The sequence below is a fragment of the Carettochelys insculpta genome, chromosome 3 (genome assembly GCF_033958435.1).
Source record: "Carettochelys insculpta isolate YL-2023 chromosome 3, ASM3395843v1, whole genome shotgun sequence".
In the NCBI taxonomy this organism is placed as follows: domain Eukaryota; kingdom Metazoa; phylum Chordata; order Testudines; family Carettochelyidae; genus Carettochelys; species Carettochelys insculpta.
The window spans coordinates 188,923,523-188,939,828 of NC_134139.1; the positions used below are offsets into that span (position 1 = coordinate 188,923,523).

Here is a 16,306-nt window from a genome sequence, read left to right on the forward strand (position 1 = left end):
TCTTCTCTCCCATTCCATGGACCATGTACTCTTGTCTTGCAGGTAAATGTCATCCTTCTGTTTCTTTACATAGCAAACCTAGGGCTGTCCCTAGCAGTGCTGATGTCCTGCACAGTCCACGTACTTGCCCTCCCCCATTCATGGGGCATTCAAAAGCAGCAGGAGCAGGAGCTGTGGGGGACAGGGGCAGGTCAGGGAAGCAGACAGGACCAGGCCCTCCCCATACTCATCAGTGATGGCAGAGTGACACAGCCCCAGCCCCAGCCCACTCTGGTCCCCCCACCTCTCTGCTGTGTCACTCAGGGAAAGGTGCTTGGGATAAGAGGTGCAATCACCCCCTGCTCTACTGGTGACAGGAGGTAAAGAGCTGTAGCTGGGAGCTGGCAGAGGAAAGTGAGTTGAGGCCAGGTTGCTTTGCTTCATGCTGCCTTAAGAGAGTGCAGGGGTGGCCTGCCCCCTGCAGCCAGTGACAGGAACCCTGCTAAACCCTAGGCCTCATAGGTTGGGAGATAGGGCTTACAGGAGGTGGAGCGTGGACAGGATGGGGGCAGAGCAGGGGCTGGAAGAGGTGAGGAGGGGATGGAGCAGGGACAGGGACTTAGGGGAAAGGGTGGGGTGGGGGAGGAGCAGGAGCAGAATAGGGAGTTGTCCTGGACCCTGCACCCCACATAGGGATAGCTATGCGGGCCATAGCCAATGAGGAGGGGGCAGAAGATGAGGCTGGCTACCAGAGGTGCCCAGGGCACCATACGCAGCTGCCCAGGGCACCACGAAATCTGGGGCAATTTGGTGCCTCAGATTTTGTGGTGCCCCATGTGGCAGCATATTTTGTGTACTGGTAGGAATGGCCCTGACCAAACCCACCTGCTCCACATGTTACTCCAGGGCAGGTGCCTCCCTATCATAACCGTTTGAATCTAGAGCAATAAACATTGTGTAAAGCACTTATTGCACCAGGGAGCCATACAAAGCATGAACCGAATGATGGGCGTGTGCGGTAGAATTTACCCTTTGAACAGGGTATATAATGAGGGGGTATATTTTTAAAGGAACAGACAGACTTGATTTGGTATTTATACTTCCAGTATTTACCCAATGACATCCCAGTGTTCCCTACCCCTCCAAAAAGAAAAAAAGAATTAGCGGCACAAAACATGTGCATGAAGTAAAATACAGTAAACTTCTCTGCAGAAATGCGGTCATCTGCATGCAAGTATTAGCCCGTGCTTGTTATTCACACAGCACAGCCCCATTCTCAAGGATCCACAAAAGGATGCAGAGAAAAGCCCATATCCAATGGTGGCATCAGGGAGAACACAGAAAGGCAAAATGTTAGTTTCCTGAACCGGAATTTGGCCAGAAAAACAGGGCTAACAGCTCTCCTGGGGACAATGTCTTAAAACTTTATGCCCACAGGCAGTCAGGATCTTTATTTCATGTCTGATGAACAGAACAGTGCTAAATGATTTCAAATCCCAAAGATAGCTGGTTTAAGGTTCATCTCATTGCAGTTCTCTACTAACAGGCGACCTTGATGACTGTTCCTCTTGTTCTCTCTGATGACTTTTCTGCACAAGAGAGTTGTACGGGTTTAGAGGGTAAACTGAAACAACTCGTTTGTTTTGGTGATTTAACCAAATCAGTTTTTAAACTGATTTACAGAAAACTCATTCATATCTGGCATTCTATCATCCGGAACGCTCAAATAACCAGCATTTTAACCGTAAGTAAATTTTAGTTACTTTTCCCAAAAGTACAGTATAGTGAAAGTAAATACAAATAAATACAGCAAATACAGTACAAGTTTACAGTAACAGAGAGATAGCCGTGCCCTAGCCTTCATAATGGTGCCCTAGCCTTCATAACAAGGGCAGGAGATGGATGGCAGGAGATAAATCACTTGTCTTCTGTTCTCCTTCTCTGGGGCACCTGGCATTGGCCACCGTCGGCAGATGGGATGCTGGGCTTGATGGACCTTTGGTCTGACCCAGTATGGCCATTCTTATGTTCTTATATGTTCTTATGTCCATATACTATGAAAACAAAAAAGCAGTCCCGTAGCACTTTAAAGACTAACAAAATATTTTATTAGGTGATGAGCTTTCGTGGGATAGACCCACTTCTTCAGATTTGTCAACCTTGATTACTATTTTTGGTACTCTGTGCCTTAGATATTGAGTCTGTTCTGGTATGGCTGTGGTCTGAAGACGTGGGTCTGTCCCATGAAAGCTCATCACCTAATAAATTATTTTGCTAGTCTGCAAAGTGTTACAAGTTTACAGTGTACATTACTACTGTTGTTGGTAAATAAAGTACTCTGCAATGCATTTTTTGCACTGCTACTTGCTGGTACTGAATACCAGCACCTGAGCAGTCCCAGCTGCGGGGTTGGCTGGGGGTGGGGGACAGGGAGGAATCTGAATACCAGCCCCTCTTTTTTAACAAAAAGGGCCTGGTACTCCATGTACATTTTTGCTTGTTTGTTAATGTCTAATCTTGTTTTTCTTTAGTGTTATGCATTGGTAGGTAATACTTTTCTATTATTCAGAATATTTGAATATCTGGCAACCTTGGCTGCTTCTACATTAGAAAGTTCTTTCAAAATACCCAGAAGAACAGCCACACACAAACAGCGTTCTTTTGAAATTAAATGGAAAGAATGTGGCGCTCCTTTTGAAAGTGCTCTTCCACTCCCGTTTGAGGACGAGCACCCTCTTTCAAAACTTCTTTCAGAAGAAAATGTGTGTAGATGCTCCAGGGGCCCTTTTTTTCAAAAGAGCAGTCCTCTTGGGGCCTGATTTTTTGATCCCTGGCCTGTCCTCTCGAAAGAGCTGGGGGCTGGGTGGACATTCTCTTCCAAAAGAGCAGATCACTCTTTTGAGCAGCGTTTCTGTGCATGGATGCATCTTTCGAAAGAAGTACTTTTGGAAGAGATCTTCTGAAAGGGCTTCTTTCAAAAGATCACTGTGGTGTAGACATAGCCCTCCAAGTCCCTGGGCTGCTGGATATGTAGGAGTTTACTGTAGTTAAAATTGTTAGAACTTTCTGATGCAGCCAAGAACTCAGATTCACAGATGAGATGCTTTGTGTTGATGGAGGGATTTATGTATGCATGCTATGGTAACACAAGACGACAAGCATCCTGTGCGCTAGAGAATATGCAAGAAAGACAAATCCTTGCCCCACAGAGTTTGCAATCTAAAATTGCAAGTGACAGGGAAAACTGCAGAGAGGAGATAACCAGCCAATAGGACAGGGGCAGCCAAAGCACAGACCTTTGAACAGACAGCGTGCTTTCTATATTTTGACTCGACTTTAACTGCCCTGAGATTGGCTGTTTGCCCCAACCCTCTCCGTTCTTGCCAGTCTATTAACCATAGTTTAACTCCACACCTGCCCCTTTTAACAGCTTCTTCTCTGCCCATGTCTTTCCATTTAGATTATCCCTGCCTAAATGACCTTGCCACCTGCAACATATAGTCATTGAACTAACATGCTGTTTGCTGCATCACATTGTTCATGCAGTTTCTGAGTTGGAACCCCTTTTCCCAGTCAGCATCTGTATTTGCTGTTTAGAGTGCAAGCCCTTTGGAGCAGGAACCATTTACTTTTATCATTGTACAGCACCTACCACAATGGGGTCTCGTTCTTAATTGGCCCTTAGGCACTATGATAATAATCATAATTACCTACAACAAGCAAGATGTTTGCTGTGATAAGAGATACTTTTCACTATGCAATTTACTAATTTCAGTCTATTTTTAACCCTTAGCTATTTATTACTTGTATTTTGTTCTGACTAATTTTCTATTTTTTTCTGCTTTTTGAATCTTTGGGTAGATCTACACAGCAAAGTAACAGCTGTTATTTCTTATGAGTAAACCCCATTCTAGGAGGAACGGTGCCAGTTTTGAAATAGCTATGTCAACAGAGGTGCTGTTAAGACAAGGAATAGCGCCTATTTTGAAATACAACAAGAAGTCCTGTGGCACCTTATAGACTAAGACAGTTTGGAGCACAAGCTTTCATGGGCAAAGATGATGCATCTGATGAAGCAGGTCTTTGCCCCCAAAAGCTTATGGTCCAAAACATGTTACTCTATAAGGTGCCACAGGACTTCTTGTTGTTTTTGAAGATACAGACTAACTTGGCTACCCCTCTGATATTTTGAAAGAAGCCATCCATGCATCCAGCAGCTCTATTTTGAAATAGGCTCTATGCATATAGACGTTGCATTTTGAAATAGCTAAATGCATTTTGTGGCTAGCAGCACTATTTTGAAACAAGGTATTTCCCTTCCCAGCCCAGCACATGGCATCACATTGCCACAGGAGATTGTCTGAGAAGAGGTTGTAGCAAAGCATGAGCCCCAGCTGTACAGAAGCTGCTTTTCTTTAACCTTGCACTGTGTTAAAGTTTTAACTTTAGCTGGCGACTTTAGGTCACATGCCTCTGGGAATTTTACTAAATGTGAGATTTACTAATGGAGTTCCACGTCCCCTTGTGTCTCCTCCTCCCTGCACCTCAAGAGTCCTCAGCCAGTCTAGCTATGTATTATAGGTGCTCTGCCATAGAGAAACCTTGATCTTTTTTTCAGAGGGGAAATGACCTTAGTCTATTTCAGCAAAAATGAGGAGTTCTGTGGCACCTTAAAGACTAACACCTTTATTTGGGTCTTAGCTTTTGTGGGCTGAAACTCACTTCATGAGGTGCATGAAATGGAAATTTCAGTTGGGCAGGCATATAGACACAAAAACATTCCCTAACTAGGTGGAGGACCCATGCTAGCACAAGATCAATTCAATTGGACGAACATGGCTGGTTCCCACCAGTTGAAGAGAAGCTGTGAATACTAAAAAAGGGGGAAAAAATCACTTTTTTGTTGTGATCTAGTCATTGCCAGTCTTTTTTCAGACCCAGTCTCAGAGCATCAAGCTTGCGTATGAATTCCAGCTCTGCTGGTTCCCATTGAAGTCTGTTGTTGAAGGGTTTTTTTCCCCCTGAAGTATAAATAGATGTCAGTAGGACACTGTAGAGCTGGACTGCATGCAAATGTGATGCTATCAGAACGGGGCCGGGCTTCCTACCTGATCAGCACTGGGATGAGACACACCATAAGCCCTGGCTACAACTAAGATGCAGTGAGAAGAGAATCCTTAACCTTGTGTCACAGCTACAGACCAGGGGGCCCAGGCTGCTTTAAGCAGTTAACATCTGTCAAGCAATCATGCCAGGAAAAGTGGCCTATTAACACCTCTGCAGTCATAAGGTGGTGGATAGTCAGAGAGGTAGCTGTGTTAGTCTATCTTCACAATACAAAAAAGCAGTCCACTTCAAAGACTAAGTGCTACAGGGCTGCTTTTTTGTTGTCTGGGGAGGTGGGATGAGGGAGAAAATGCAGCTGTGGGGTTGGTGAGACATTACAGGCTGTTGTAATAAGTCAATCTAATGCCTCTGTCCAGTCCATGATTTTCAAGCTATGAACATGTTACCACTCACTGCTGCACACTTGATGTTGCTCTGGGGTGTGAATAAGCACCCCTTCTTGAGTGACAGGCTACCATGACCTAAGGGCTGGTGTAGATATTGCTCTGTTGGCAGATGCTCCCCTGTCAGCAGAGCAGCACACAGGAGATGTTTGAACATCAGTATAGCTATGCTGTTTAAATGTGTGTAGTGCAGAGGTAGCTAGAGTTTGTTTAGCAGATCTTACCTTCGTGGAAGCTGGAAGGCTTCCTTCACCCCAGCAGAGGAGGAGGTAAACCTTCTGTTGGACCATGCACCTTGGCTAAGTCTAAATTACCAGCCTCTGTCAGAGAAACCTCAGGAGTACTTCTATTGACAGATCACATCTACACATGCAAGGCACAGTTAGAGTGGCCAGACTGCCCTGCTCTGTGAGCAGAGCAGAGCTCTGCAGACCAGGCTGCCCACAGAAGGGGAAGCCCTGACTGTCAACAGAACTGTCTACCTGGGCACACTGACAGGAGCTGTACCCAATCGGGGAGACCTATAACACTGCCAGGGCACTGTAAACATGTAGACACTCAGCAAGTTTTGTCAACAGAAGCTGCCTTTGAGAGACACACTCCTGTTTTCCCACACTTGTGCAGGATGAATTGTGTGTCTACATGGAGGTGATGTGTGACATCTCTGCAGTTGTGCTCTTAACAAAATGTACTGGTGGGGGTGAAGCTGAGAAGTTTGGAGGGGCTCAGGATGTGGGCTGCCCTGGAGCTATGGCAGGCAGAAAGGACTCCTCCAAGCAGCACCTGGGCTGGAGGGGAAGAAGCTCCTTTGTGCATCATAGCAGCTCTTGGGCTGGAGCCAGGAAATTGGCCCAGGTGGGACATCCATCCCTTAGCCATAGCAGGTCCATGACTGGAGCTGGGAGGTTCCTCCCACAAGAGGGTCTAGGCCTAGCAGGGTCTCTGAACACTTGTGCATCCTTACAGCTTACAGGAAATTTTGCTTCAGTCTGATCTGCAGGCACTTCAACTGCCCTTGTAGCAAAAACTGCCAGACTCCCTCTCTGAGTAGGCACAGCCAATTAAACCACATTGCACCCAGGGAAGGAAGTCAGCATCTTTCTGCAAAGCAATCCTTTCCTACCAGCACTCTGAGTGCAGAACATACCCACCACTGAGAGCCTGAGGAGCCCAGCAGGTAATGGGACATTGTCTGTCAACGCCAAAGGGGGCTAGGATTTAGTTCTGGTAGGGGTACAAGCAGTGATGAGTAGTGTTCTTGGGGGAGAGAAGGAAGAGAAGTGTGCTAAGGGCTTCCTCTGCAGAAAGTATTGATCTGTGCATGCACAACTGGCCTAATCCCACCCCTTTAGGAGGATCCACAACTAGCCAGTGGCTCTAGGAGCCTCACTACATTCCTATTGCTCGCTTAGTTTAAAGTGGAGTTCCCCTTCTTACCTTTACTGACTCTTTGCCCCTTTCCCACTAGTAGGGACTGACTGACCCTGTGCAGTCCAGCAATAGGTTTTTGTTTTTTTTTTTCCTCCCTTCAATCCACAGAGCCTCTCCCTGGCTCTGTCCTTAACAGTTCAGTGTAGCATCAAAATAATTTAGTTATTTCACCCTGATATGGCAATATGCACATGATCCCTAACCCTACTCAGAAAGCTAATAAAAGGAAGCACTTTGCAGGCAAGATATGTTTCACTGTGCATCCCAAACTGAACATCTAAACAAGCAGTCCTGTACCAGCCTAGAGCCCAATAAATTTACCAGATCAGGAGCTTTCAGGGGTAAAACCCACTTCCTCAGAATGGAGTAGATAAAAGTTAAGTTTCTCCTAAACAGAAGTGCATTAGAACATTGGCAGTCCCAGATGTTCCTCTCCCTCCCAAGAAAGGGTTAGGCTCACCTTAAGGCATGTTGGACTTTAAAGAAAGCCTGACCTCTTGTCTTGAGGAGTTAGGTTCAAATTTGACTCTAAAGTGTGTTTACTTACTACAAAATTCAAAAAGAATACTAATGGGGCACTAAGATGCATATCCAGCACCTCATTAGCATGCCCCCATCTGCAGCACTTTGTTCACCTGTGGCTTGTCTACACTGGGGTCCTTTTCAAAAGGATCCTGCCAACCTCCAAGTCCCCTTATTCCTCTCCGCTCAGTGGAAGGACTATGTAGACAAGCCCCAGGCCAGTGAACCACAGCACTTTCAAAGTGGTGCAGCTTGCAGCATGCTAATGAGATGCTGAATATGCATTTCAGCACATTAACATTCTTCGAGCTGGCTATTAGCATAGCCATTTTGAAGTTTTTACCAAGTGTAGACACAGCCTAGTAATTCCTATGCACAACCACAAAGGCTATAATTGTTCTTAAAGTAGAAAGCTAGCAACCAACACAACCACTTGACTCCAGTAAACTGAGCTTTATTTTTGAAAACTTTCCTTTCACCTCCCCACTGCTTGCAAGAGCTCCTTTAGACCACAGAAATAGAAGCTGGTGAGGTCCTGGTGAAGTCCTTGTACAAGTCATTTTATTGACTGAAGGCTACTGATTAAAGTCAAGATTTAGCACATGCAAAAAAAAAAAAAAAAGTTACCTGGGAACAGGAAAATTCCCCAGCCAGTCCTAGACCAGAGGCATGGTGCCATGTACAGTCATATGAAGAAATCCAAGTCCTCCTTACTTCAACCTCTACTCCAAGCTGTTGCCTGCACACTAGCAGCCCCCCTGCCCCCCGCAACACCTCTGAGCCAATAGCAGCCTGTTAAACATTTAGCACTACAGTGGTGGTTCACAAAGCCAGGAACTGGGATCATGGGAAGGGAGGAACCACAACTCGGTCTGAGCACAAAGTAGGTTGAGCAGCCTTTGAAAGCACCAGAGCTGTTAACTGCTGGGCTATACTTCAGGCTCCTCCCCACAGTTACCAAGTGGGGATGGGCAAAGCTTTTGGCACCTACTCTTCAAAAAAAAGTCTCTTCTCATCAGGGCTGAAACTGCTTGCATTTGTGTAGCTCTACACACAAGCTTCAAAGTGAGTAATCCTGGAGTTCTGCATTGTTATATGCAACATACTGAGGAAAGGGAAAAATCAGGAGAGCTCCCAGGCAGGCTGACAGAACAGGCTATCAATTATTTGCCAAAATGCCATTTATTGCAGGTGTACAGACAACCAGCTGAAGTAGTATATTCCATTATTTGGATCAGCTTAAATACAAAAAGCTCTTTATGTCCGTAACTCCAGTTATCCATTTAGATTACCAAAATATACAGAGTTATTCTTGGCCTGTAGAAAGGTTGGCAGTACAACTGAAGTCATGTTCTTTTTTAAATAGTGTTTCCTGTGGTTTGAGAATTTCTCATAGAATGCAATTACTGGTTTTTCTACATTCCTGTACAAAGTAAAGCATTACAGCATCTGTTGCATTAATTTATAAAAGTTCAGTGTAAAAAATAAAGGCAGTAATGGACAGTTTTGTCTTTAAGAATGTTAACATAGAACTACATTCACACATCAGGGTAATCTCTTGTCCACAACATTTGGAGCAAAGTAAGTATTTTCTTGGTATTGTTCAGAAATTGACAAAGCACCAATTTCCTCGATTAGCAATTGAGGCTGACATTCTACACTTCATTTGCTAAAAAATCTGAACTGAACATGCAACACATGTGCCTCTGGGTTGTTCTCAGATCACATTCTCCAGCTTCACAATATAAATATTTACATTGTAAACATTCTTCCTCCACTGTACCTTCACTAGTGTCAGAAAGATTCTGAATTTGAAACAGGCTAACAAAATCTAGATGGTGAAGTAGAGGCAAGGGCTGTGTCAAACTTAAGATTTCTTTTGAACAAAGTCCTTAAGTAAAATTTATGGTGCAAGATGACACTGAAGTGCATGATATAAGCTACAACTGAATGCATCTATTTATATTACATTAAAAGCTATTGCATTCAAAAAACCAAGTCACGAAACTGTACATTCATCCAAACAAGAGACTTTTGGAAAGTGTTCCTGTTCTTAGGTCTATTCTGATAATTAACTCAGACACGACTCTAGTCCTCTAGACACCACCACTCAGTCAGCCTATTACCCATTACTGACACCTCTATGCTCAGAAACTGAAGACATTAATGTTGACGTTACCCAAAGTTATAGAAGACCCAAGTATCATTTCCAGAGTAAATATTCATGAGAATCTATAACACAACAATCCTAAGCTGAAAGAATGAATCTGTTTAGTTTATGATTCTCTTACTGCCCAAGACCCAGTTCAAAGTCACCACTACAAACAGACAATGCAGAGGTAGACAGATAGGCTATGGCACTAGTTGCCCAGAACAGTGGTCTGGAATACAACAGGGTCTCACACAGACTTGTGTAAGATGTCTGAGCCAGTAAGACGAGGCTTAAAGTTGGTTTGGTCCCAAAAGCAATTTCTTCGTTTAACCTCAAAAGCAGCAGGGTGAGAGTAGGATGCCCAGATGCAATTTAAGGTGTAGGTTACAGTTACTATATGCACCCAAGTGTTAAGGAGCTTGTTCCTAGTGTTCAATTCCAAAACCAGTGCTCAAATGTTTGTGTGCCTTGCCCTTCACTCCTCTTTCCAGCTGACGTCTTATGGCCACTATTAAGTGCTACAGTCATGGCAACTAGAAAGAACCATGAGGTACCAGCTGTTGGATTCTACTGCATTTGACAAAGATCATCTCACACATTATACATACAGCAGAGACTATTTGAGTGTAACAAGGCTTTTTAACAGGGATAATTCAAGCTCTCTTAGCTATTAATTCCTGCTGTTTTCCTAAAAAAAGTCAGTTATATACATATAGGCCAGCTCTCCCTCCCAGGAGTCTTTGGATAAGACACAGCAAGTTCAGTGCTTGTGGTCCCACATTCCACTTTTTCTAAGAAAGAAAAAATATGTATTTGTACAAGAAAGCTGGCTAGGCTCCAGGCATCCAGAGCTAATTTGTAGTTAAGTTTCCAGTGGCAAGGTGGCAGAGGGCTATGTCAAACGAGTGTATGGCTTGAGTTTAATGCAGAAAAACCATGAGCCGGTTTTGTCAAGGACAGAAGAGTTCAAGAAAGAGGGGGAAGTGTTCTGAAGACCAGTGCTTATGCATAGAATTCTTCTTGTTTCTGTGGTTTTTGGTATCCTCCATTTGATTGTTTTGGTTCATCCAATGAATAGCTGCCTTCATCTTTTTTCTTCATTCTGTACAGCATAAATCCAACCAGGAACACTGCAAACAGCAGGCCTACTATTCCTCCAGTAATGACACCTGTGGAGAGGCAAAAAACACCCATCACACTAGACACTATTCAGGAGAAAAAACTTCAGAATGTCTATTCCAGGGTTCACTAGTAGGACTGGAGACAAGACCTTTAAGAGCACTTCATAAAAATCAAGAGATATTACACGATTCAGAGTTTTCAGAGTCAAATGGAAATTCGGTACCCAGGTCTTTTTACCTTTCAGTTGGAACAGAGCACTCTGTCCTCTAAACACCTGCCCTCCAGAGGCTTTCCATGCCTTCCCCAAAAGAAGGGTTTGAAGATGGGGTCATCCAGGTTACATCCTCTACTACCAGGACCCCATCATATCTCAACTACAACTCCCACCAACAGGCAAGGGTCTAGTACTGCAAAGAGGCTTTTGTTCCATCCTTGGCTGTAAAAGCTTTTCCTGACCATGTATAACCACCAACTTCAACATGTGCTTAACAGCAGCCTAGACCTAAGCTCTGCAGGACTCTGGCAGCAGAGCAGTTCTGCAACAGCTTCATTTATGTTACCAAATATGGTGTCAGTTGTGATTTTACCTTATTCCCATATGACTTATTAGTGATGTGTTAATCTAGACATTGACCAGGAGAAACTCAAGGATCCGGCACCTATATTTTGTGCCACAGTGCCTTGATGTAATGTTTGCATGTTTCCAAAAATACCTCGAGCTCTGATGACTGGAGATTTTTAAAGGGAAATGTTCAGTTCTACAGTATGGATGAGTACTCTACTAATTAGGCAACTGGCAAATAGGATGGTTACACAAGCTGTTCTATTGCATTCAGTAGATTTCAAAATACCTGCTAGAACATCTTTCCTGTCCATTAGCCCCTGGGAAGTTCCAGCAGCCTCAGCATCTCTTGAAGAGTCAACCAGTTCAGATTCCTCACGCACTACTGGTTCTTCGTTAAAAGTGAAGTCCCCCTGTGGGAAAGGTACAGGTCAAGCCAGTCACATTTCAGCTCACTGATGGGAGTTACTGGAAGCTTTACATTGACCTTTGATATACCAGTAGTTCTTAGATTACCCCTCAACTGATGACAAAGAGTTCCCTCACTCCCAGTAATTAACAGTTTATGAGGTACTCTAGAAACTAAGTTCATACGTGGAGTGGAACCAGGTTCTTACACTCCATCAGTGTAGTATGGTTTCAGCACTATGGGAAAGACATTTCATATAAAACTTAATTCTTACCTGATCCCCAGAGCTTTCTTCAGGAGACAGCATTTCTGTGGTTTCCATAGGGATGATACCCCAGGATGGAACTACAGTGGGAGATCCAATGTCTTCATCACTAATAGTGGTGAAGTTGAGATGAATTGTTTCTTTGGTGTCAGATGGGCCTAAGTGATGGATACCAGGTTCCGTTACATGAACTGTGTCTGAGGCTTGGTCGGTGGTCACTCCGAGAGGAGGTCTCTGAGTAGTTGAGCTTCTTGTTGGGATAACTGCCTGATTTGTTGTAGGTTTCTCTGAGCCCAGTTCACGAGTTTCATCCTTAACTGAAAGGATAGCCTCATCAGGCACCTTGTCACTAGCTGGGGCTGAGGATACCATTTCTGTTTCAGCTAGGCTTTCCGTGCCATGAACTGCAGGATCGTGAACACTTGCTCCAGGAGCTATTGCTGACCTTGATGATGAATTTGCACGTTCTAAGGTAACATTCCAGGCAACCACAGGAGGATGATCTGGCAAGGAACCTAACCAGAATGTTCAGCATTAAACTGACGTACAGAAGACTCAAGATCAGACAAGTACAAGTAGCTCAGTGTGTTGTATGGTGTGCTAGCCTTTCATCAGAAGGGGCAAAGACCTAGATTAGACCCAAATTCTTCACAATGCTCCTTATCACCCCCCAAAATGCTGATTACTCAAGTACTGCCAGTTCAGTACACCACTGTTAGAACTGTGCCAAAGAGGCAAAGCAGTCCATTTACCAAGGGTTTCTTTTTGTGACACCCCAACCTTTTTGGCAAGCATTAACGAGCAATTACTTACATAGCTACTTAGAACTCCCCTTTGGGCTGGGGAATCATATGCAAGTCTGATGGATAAGACTAGTTCTGTTTCACCACTCTACATTCCCAAAAGCCAGAGGACTTCTCAGCACTGCTTTCCCCCTTGCTCCTATGCTCAACCCTATCAGCAAGGATCTCCCATCCAAAATGGGTAGTTTCCTTTTAGTGGCCTGCAAGAGCCAGGAATCACTGCCATTAATAGTACAGTTAATGTCTTTGTGGACACCTCCGGGATCACTGGTTTAATGTCAGCAGAAATGGATATGGTTTTGGAAGCTCATTTCAATTCTCAGCTTTCTACTTGTGCTTAAGGTTTAAAAAAAGCCTAGAATAACTTAGCTGTTCCCAGAAGGAGAGACAGACATAGGACACATCTTGCATTACCTTCCTTTAGGGAAGCAGCCAGGACACATCTTTACTAAGCTGTATACTGGGAGCCCCAGGCCTTAAAGAATTTATGACAATCAAGCAGAAATATGAGCCCACTCACCAGCCCCAGAGCCAGAGAAAGCATCATCATCATCATCACCAGATGAGTCGAGGTCTTCAGGTGGAAGGTTTAGATTTGTAGTTTGCTTCAAAGAGAAAGGGACACATTAGCCAAGAGACTAGCACAAGAGTGATTAATAGTCTGGACAAACACAAAAACATCATTAGCATCAAGAAAGGTCAGCATTTGCCATCGTTCAGTATGTACAAGCTATGGTTTCTGGGCTGACTTACGACATAGGAAGTCACACTGAAAATAGCCTCTAGTTCTGGATTTTAGTTGCAGGCACTTACACGGGAATACTAGTGGAAAGAAATGCAATAAGCATCCTGAATGAAAATTTTGTTTTTCAGGGATAACCAAAGCCAGATTTAATCAATCCACTTCTCTTTATCTAGGTGGATTGTTGTGCAATAGTTACTCTGCAAATGCAGCACAATGCTTGGCTTCCAACCCAAGTGAAGTCAACTCACTTGAGGATTGACTAGCACTTATTTTAAGTGTCCATTCAGAAGGCTGAGAACACTCTTGCTAGGAAAGGCAGGCTTGTTTAAAATGGCTACAGTCTCAATGGATACCATCCTAGGAGAGCTCACACCTACATATTCTTTGCAATTATCTATTATATCACCCACAATCCCAAACAGGCCTGGTAGTGCACATTAAGGAGGTGTGTCATTTCAACATATTCTGGCCTCAGCTTGTTATGAATAGAAAGTGGAAAGCCTAACACTGCTTTGCTTAGACTATATACTGTCATGTTTAAATTTCATCAACCACCCTAGTGCAATTTCAGCATTTTGTTCATGATTTGTGACTTGAACAAGTAATATCAATCATCCTATACCATAATTATAATTGACCCTCCTAGGTAGCAAGATGCTAAATCTAACAAATGCTCTGTTAGCTGTAAGTCAGCACAGTTTAATGCACCTCTTTAGTGGTATATCATAATATACTTCTTCAGAAAAGTATTGAAGCATAAATGGAAGTTGATTAAAATAAATTTTGATTGAGGCTTTCAACTTAGAGATTAAATTGCCTTGAATTAATCCATATGGATGCTTTGAGTGTACCAATTTGCCCAGTCTGACTGCAGCACACTACTAGCTTGCAGACTTCAGCTGAAAGTTTTGACCCAGATGAGCATTCAAGGAGTCACACCTGGAGATGCTCCTGGGTGTGCTGCAGACAGTTGCAGCAGAAGTGACCTGGGATCTCAAACCCCCACAAATACAAAGATACATTTCTTTGGCACCATGATCTTAAACCATGAAGGGTTTAAGCAAAGCCAAGACATCTACCTGCTAGCAGAACAAAATAAGGAAGTTTATTAGAAGAGCAATATCATTACATGAGGATATCCCAGTTATGCATGGTGCCCTGTTTCCCCTGCACTCCCTCAGTGACCACAATGTTTCAGTAGGTCTGGTTCAACAGTGGCCATTCTTGGAACACAAGTAGCACAAAGTTGAGAAACCAGGTTTCTGTACCTATTTGTTGGCCTTCTTGGACACAAAGGCTAGACATTTCATCTGTAGCTGCTAACTAGTTGAGTTCTGATCAGTGCACACACCTCATGGTCAAGGTTTTACTGTGACCTTTAATCCTGCTGACTAACCAAAGTAGCAGAATGGAGGTGGCGTTACATTGCTGTATTTGAAGGCTGAAAATAAAGTTACTAGCTCAGAGGGGCCATCCATGAGAAGCAACTAAGGATACTGCTTTCTGGCAGCCACAGCAGAACTACTGATCATACATGATACTATATGAATAGTCAGTCATTGTCACTCACTGTTCAACTACAGTTGGCACCAAAGGCAGACTAAAACCACAAGCTTCATGCATACCCAGTCCTGTTTGCCAACAGAAAAGATTTAATTACCATAAGAACTCTTAAGCTGTATCTACATGGCCCCTCCCTTTCAGAAGTATCATGCAAATGCAGCTGATTGGAAATGCAAATGAGGTGTGGATTTGAGCTTTGCGACCGGGTGCTGGCAAACAGGGTGCGTGCTAACAGGAGGGAGTTTGGAGAGGCTCTCCTGGAGGAGGAGAAGGAAGGAGCAAACTAAAGCACCTTGGGGTAAGTGGCTGCTTATATTTGGAGGTTTTGGGCTTGTGTGTTTGTTTGGAGTTTGTTTGGAGTGCTGAGCTGAGTGTTTGTTTGTTTGAAAGGCCATGTGCGCAGGCAGGCAGGCAGGCAGGCAGTTGGAAGCTGATTAGGTTTGAATTGAAACACCGTGTGCTGATTGGCTGAGCTGTAGGCAGAGGGAGGAGCTATCAGGGAGGCCGAGCACTTAAACCCTGCTAGTAAGCGACCAGGGAGCTTTGCGACCGGGTGCTGGCAAACAGGGTGCGTGCTAACAGGAGGGAGTTTGGAGAGGGGAGTTGAGAGGGGGAGCTTGGAGGGAGCCAGTGACTTCTGTTGCCCTTAAACTAAATCCTTTATAACAACCTCTATCTGAAACATTTAATTAACCCTCATATATAACTAGGAGTAGGAAATGGAGGCAGAAGCCCAGCAGCAGAGTGGGGGCTATCCTGTTTATTGTGTCGAGTGCAGTATGTATGACTACCTACCCTGTGGGCGGGTGGCGTATGTGTGCGCTCGATGCAAGGAGCTCCTGGCCCTCAGAGACCGAGTGCGTGCTTTGGAGGCCAGGGTGGCTGAACTGGAGGAGCTAAGGAAGGCAGAGGTGTTTGTGGATGAGACTTTCCGGGACATAGTAGGGCTGTCCCACCTCCAATCTGACAGTCCTGAGGCTGTTACGGAGGATGAAAGGCTCAGGGAAGGAGAGCAGTCAAGGGGAGCAGAGGGAAACCATCCCGTAGTTGGGACCCTCCTTCCAGAGGGTGATGTTGTATCCTCTCGTGCCGAGGATACTTCTCCGGGGGAGGGAGCGCCAGCTGTTAGGAAGAAGCAGGTTTTAGTAGTGGGGGATTCGATCATTAGAAATATAGATAGTTGGGTTTGTGATGACCGGGAGAACCGTATGGTGACTTGCCTGCCTGGTGCGAAGGTTGCGGA

The 16,306-nt window shown here is 44.4% G+C and overlaps 1 protein-coding gene across 1 annotated transcript in view; it reads right to left on the minus strand.

Annotated features, from left to right (window-relative positions):
• Positions 1-9,499: 9,499 nt before the first annotated feature.
• Positions 9,500-16,306, minus strand: part of SDC1 (syndecan 1) — a 40,763-nt gene continuing 33,956 nt past the window's right edge. Inside the window, exons 2-5 of the mRNA XM_074988982.1 lie at positions 13,276-13,360; positions 11,962-12,467; positions 11,568-11,691; positions 9,500-10,763 (exon numbers count right to left, since the gene is read on the minus strand). Of these exons, the coding sequence (XP_074845083.1) occupies positions 10,597-10,763; positions 11,568-11,691; positions 11,962-12,467; positions 13,276-13,360 (882 nt within the window). The 3' untranslated portion in view covers positions 9,500-10,596. The remainder of the gene's footprint in view (positions 10,764-11,567; positions 11,692-11,961; positions 12,468-13,275; positions 13,361-16,306) is intronic.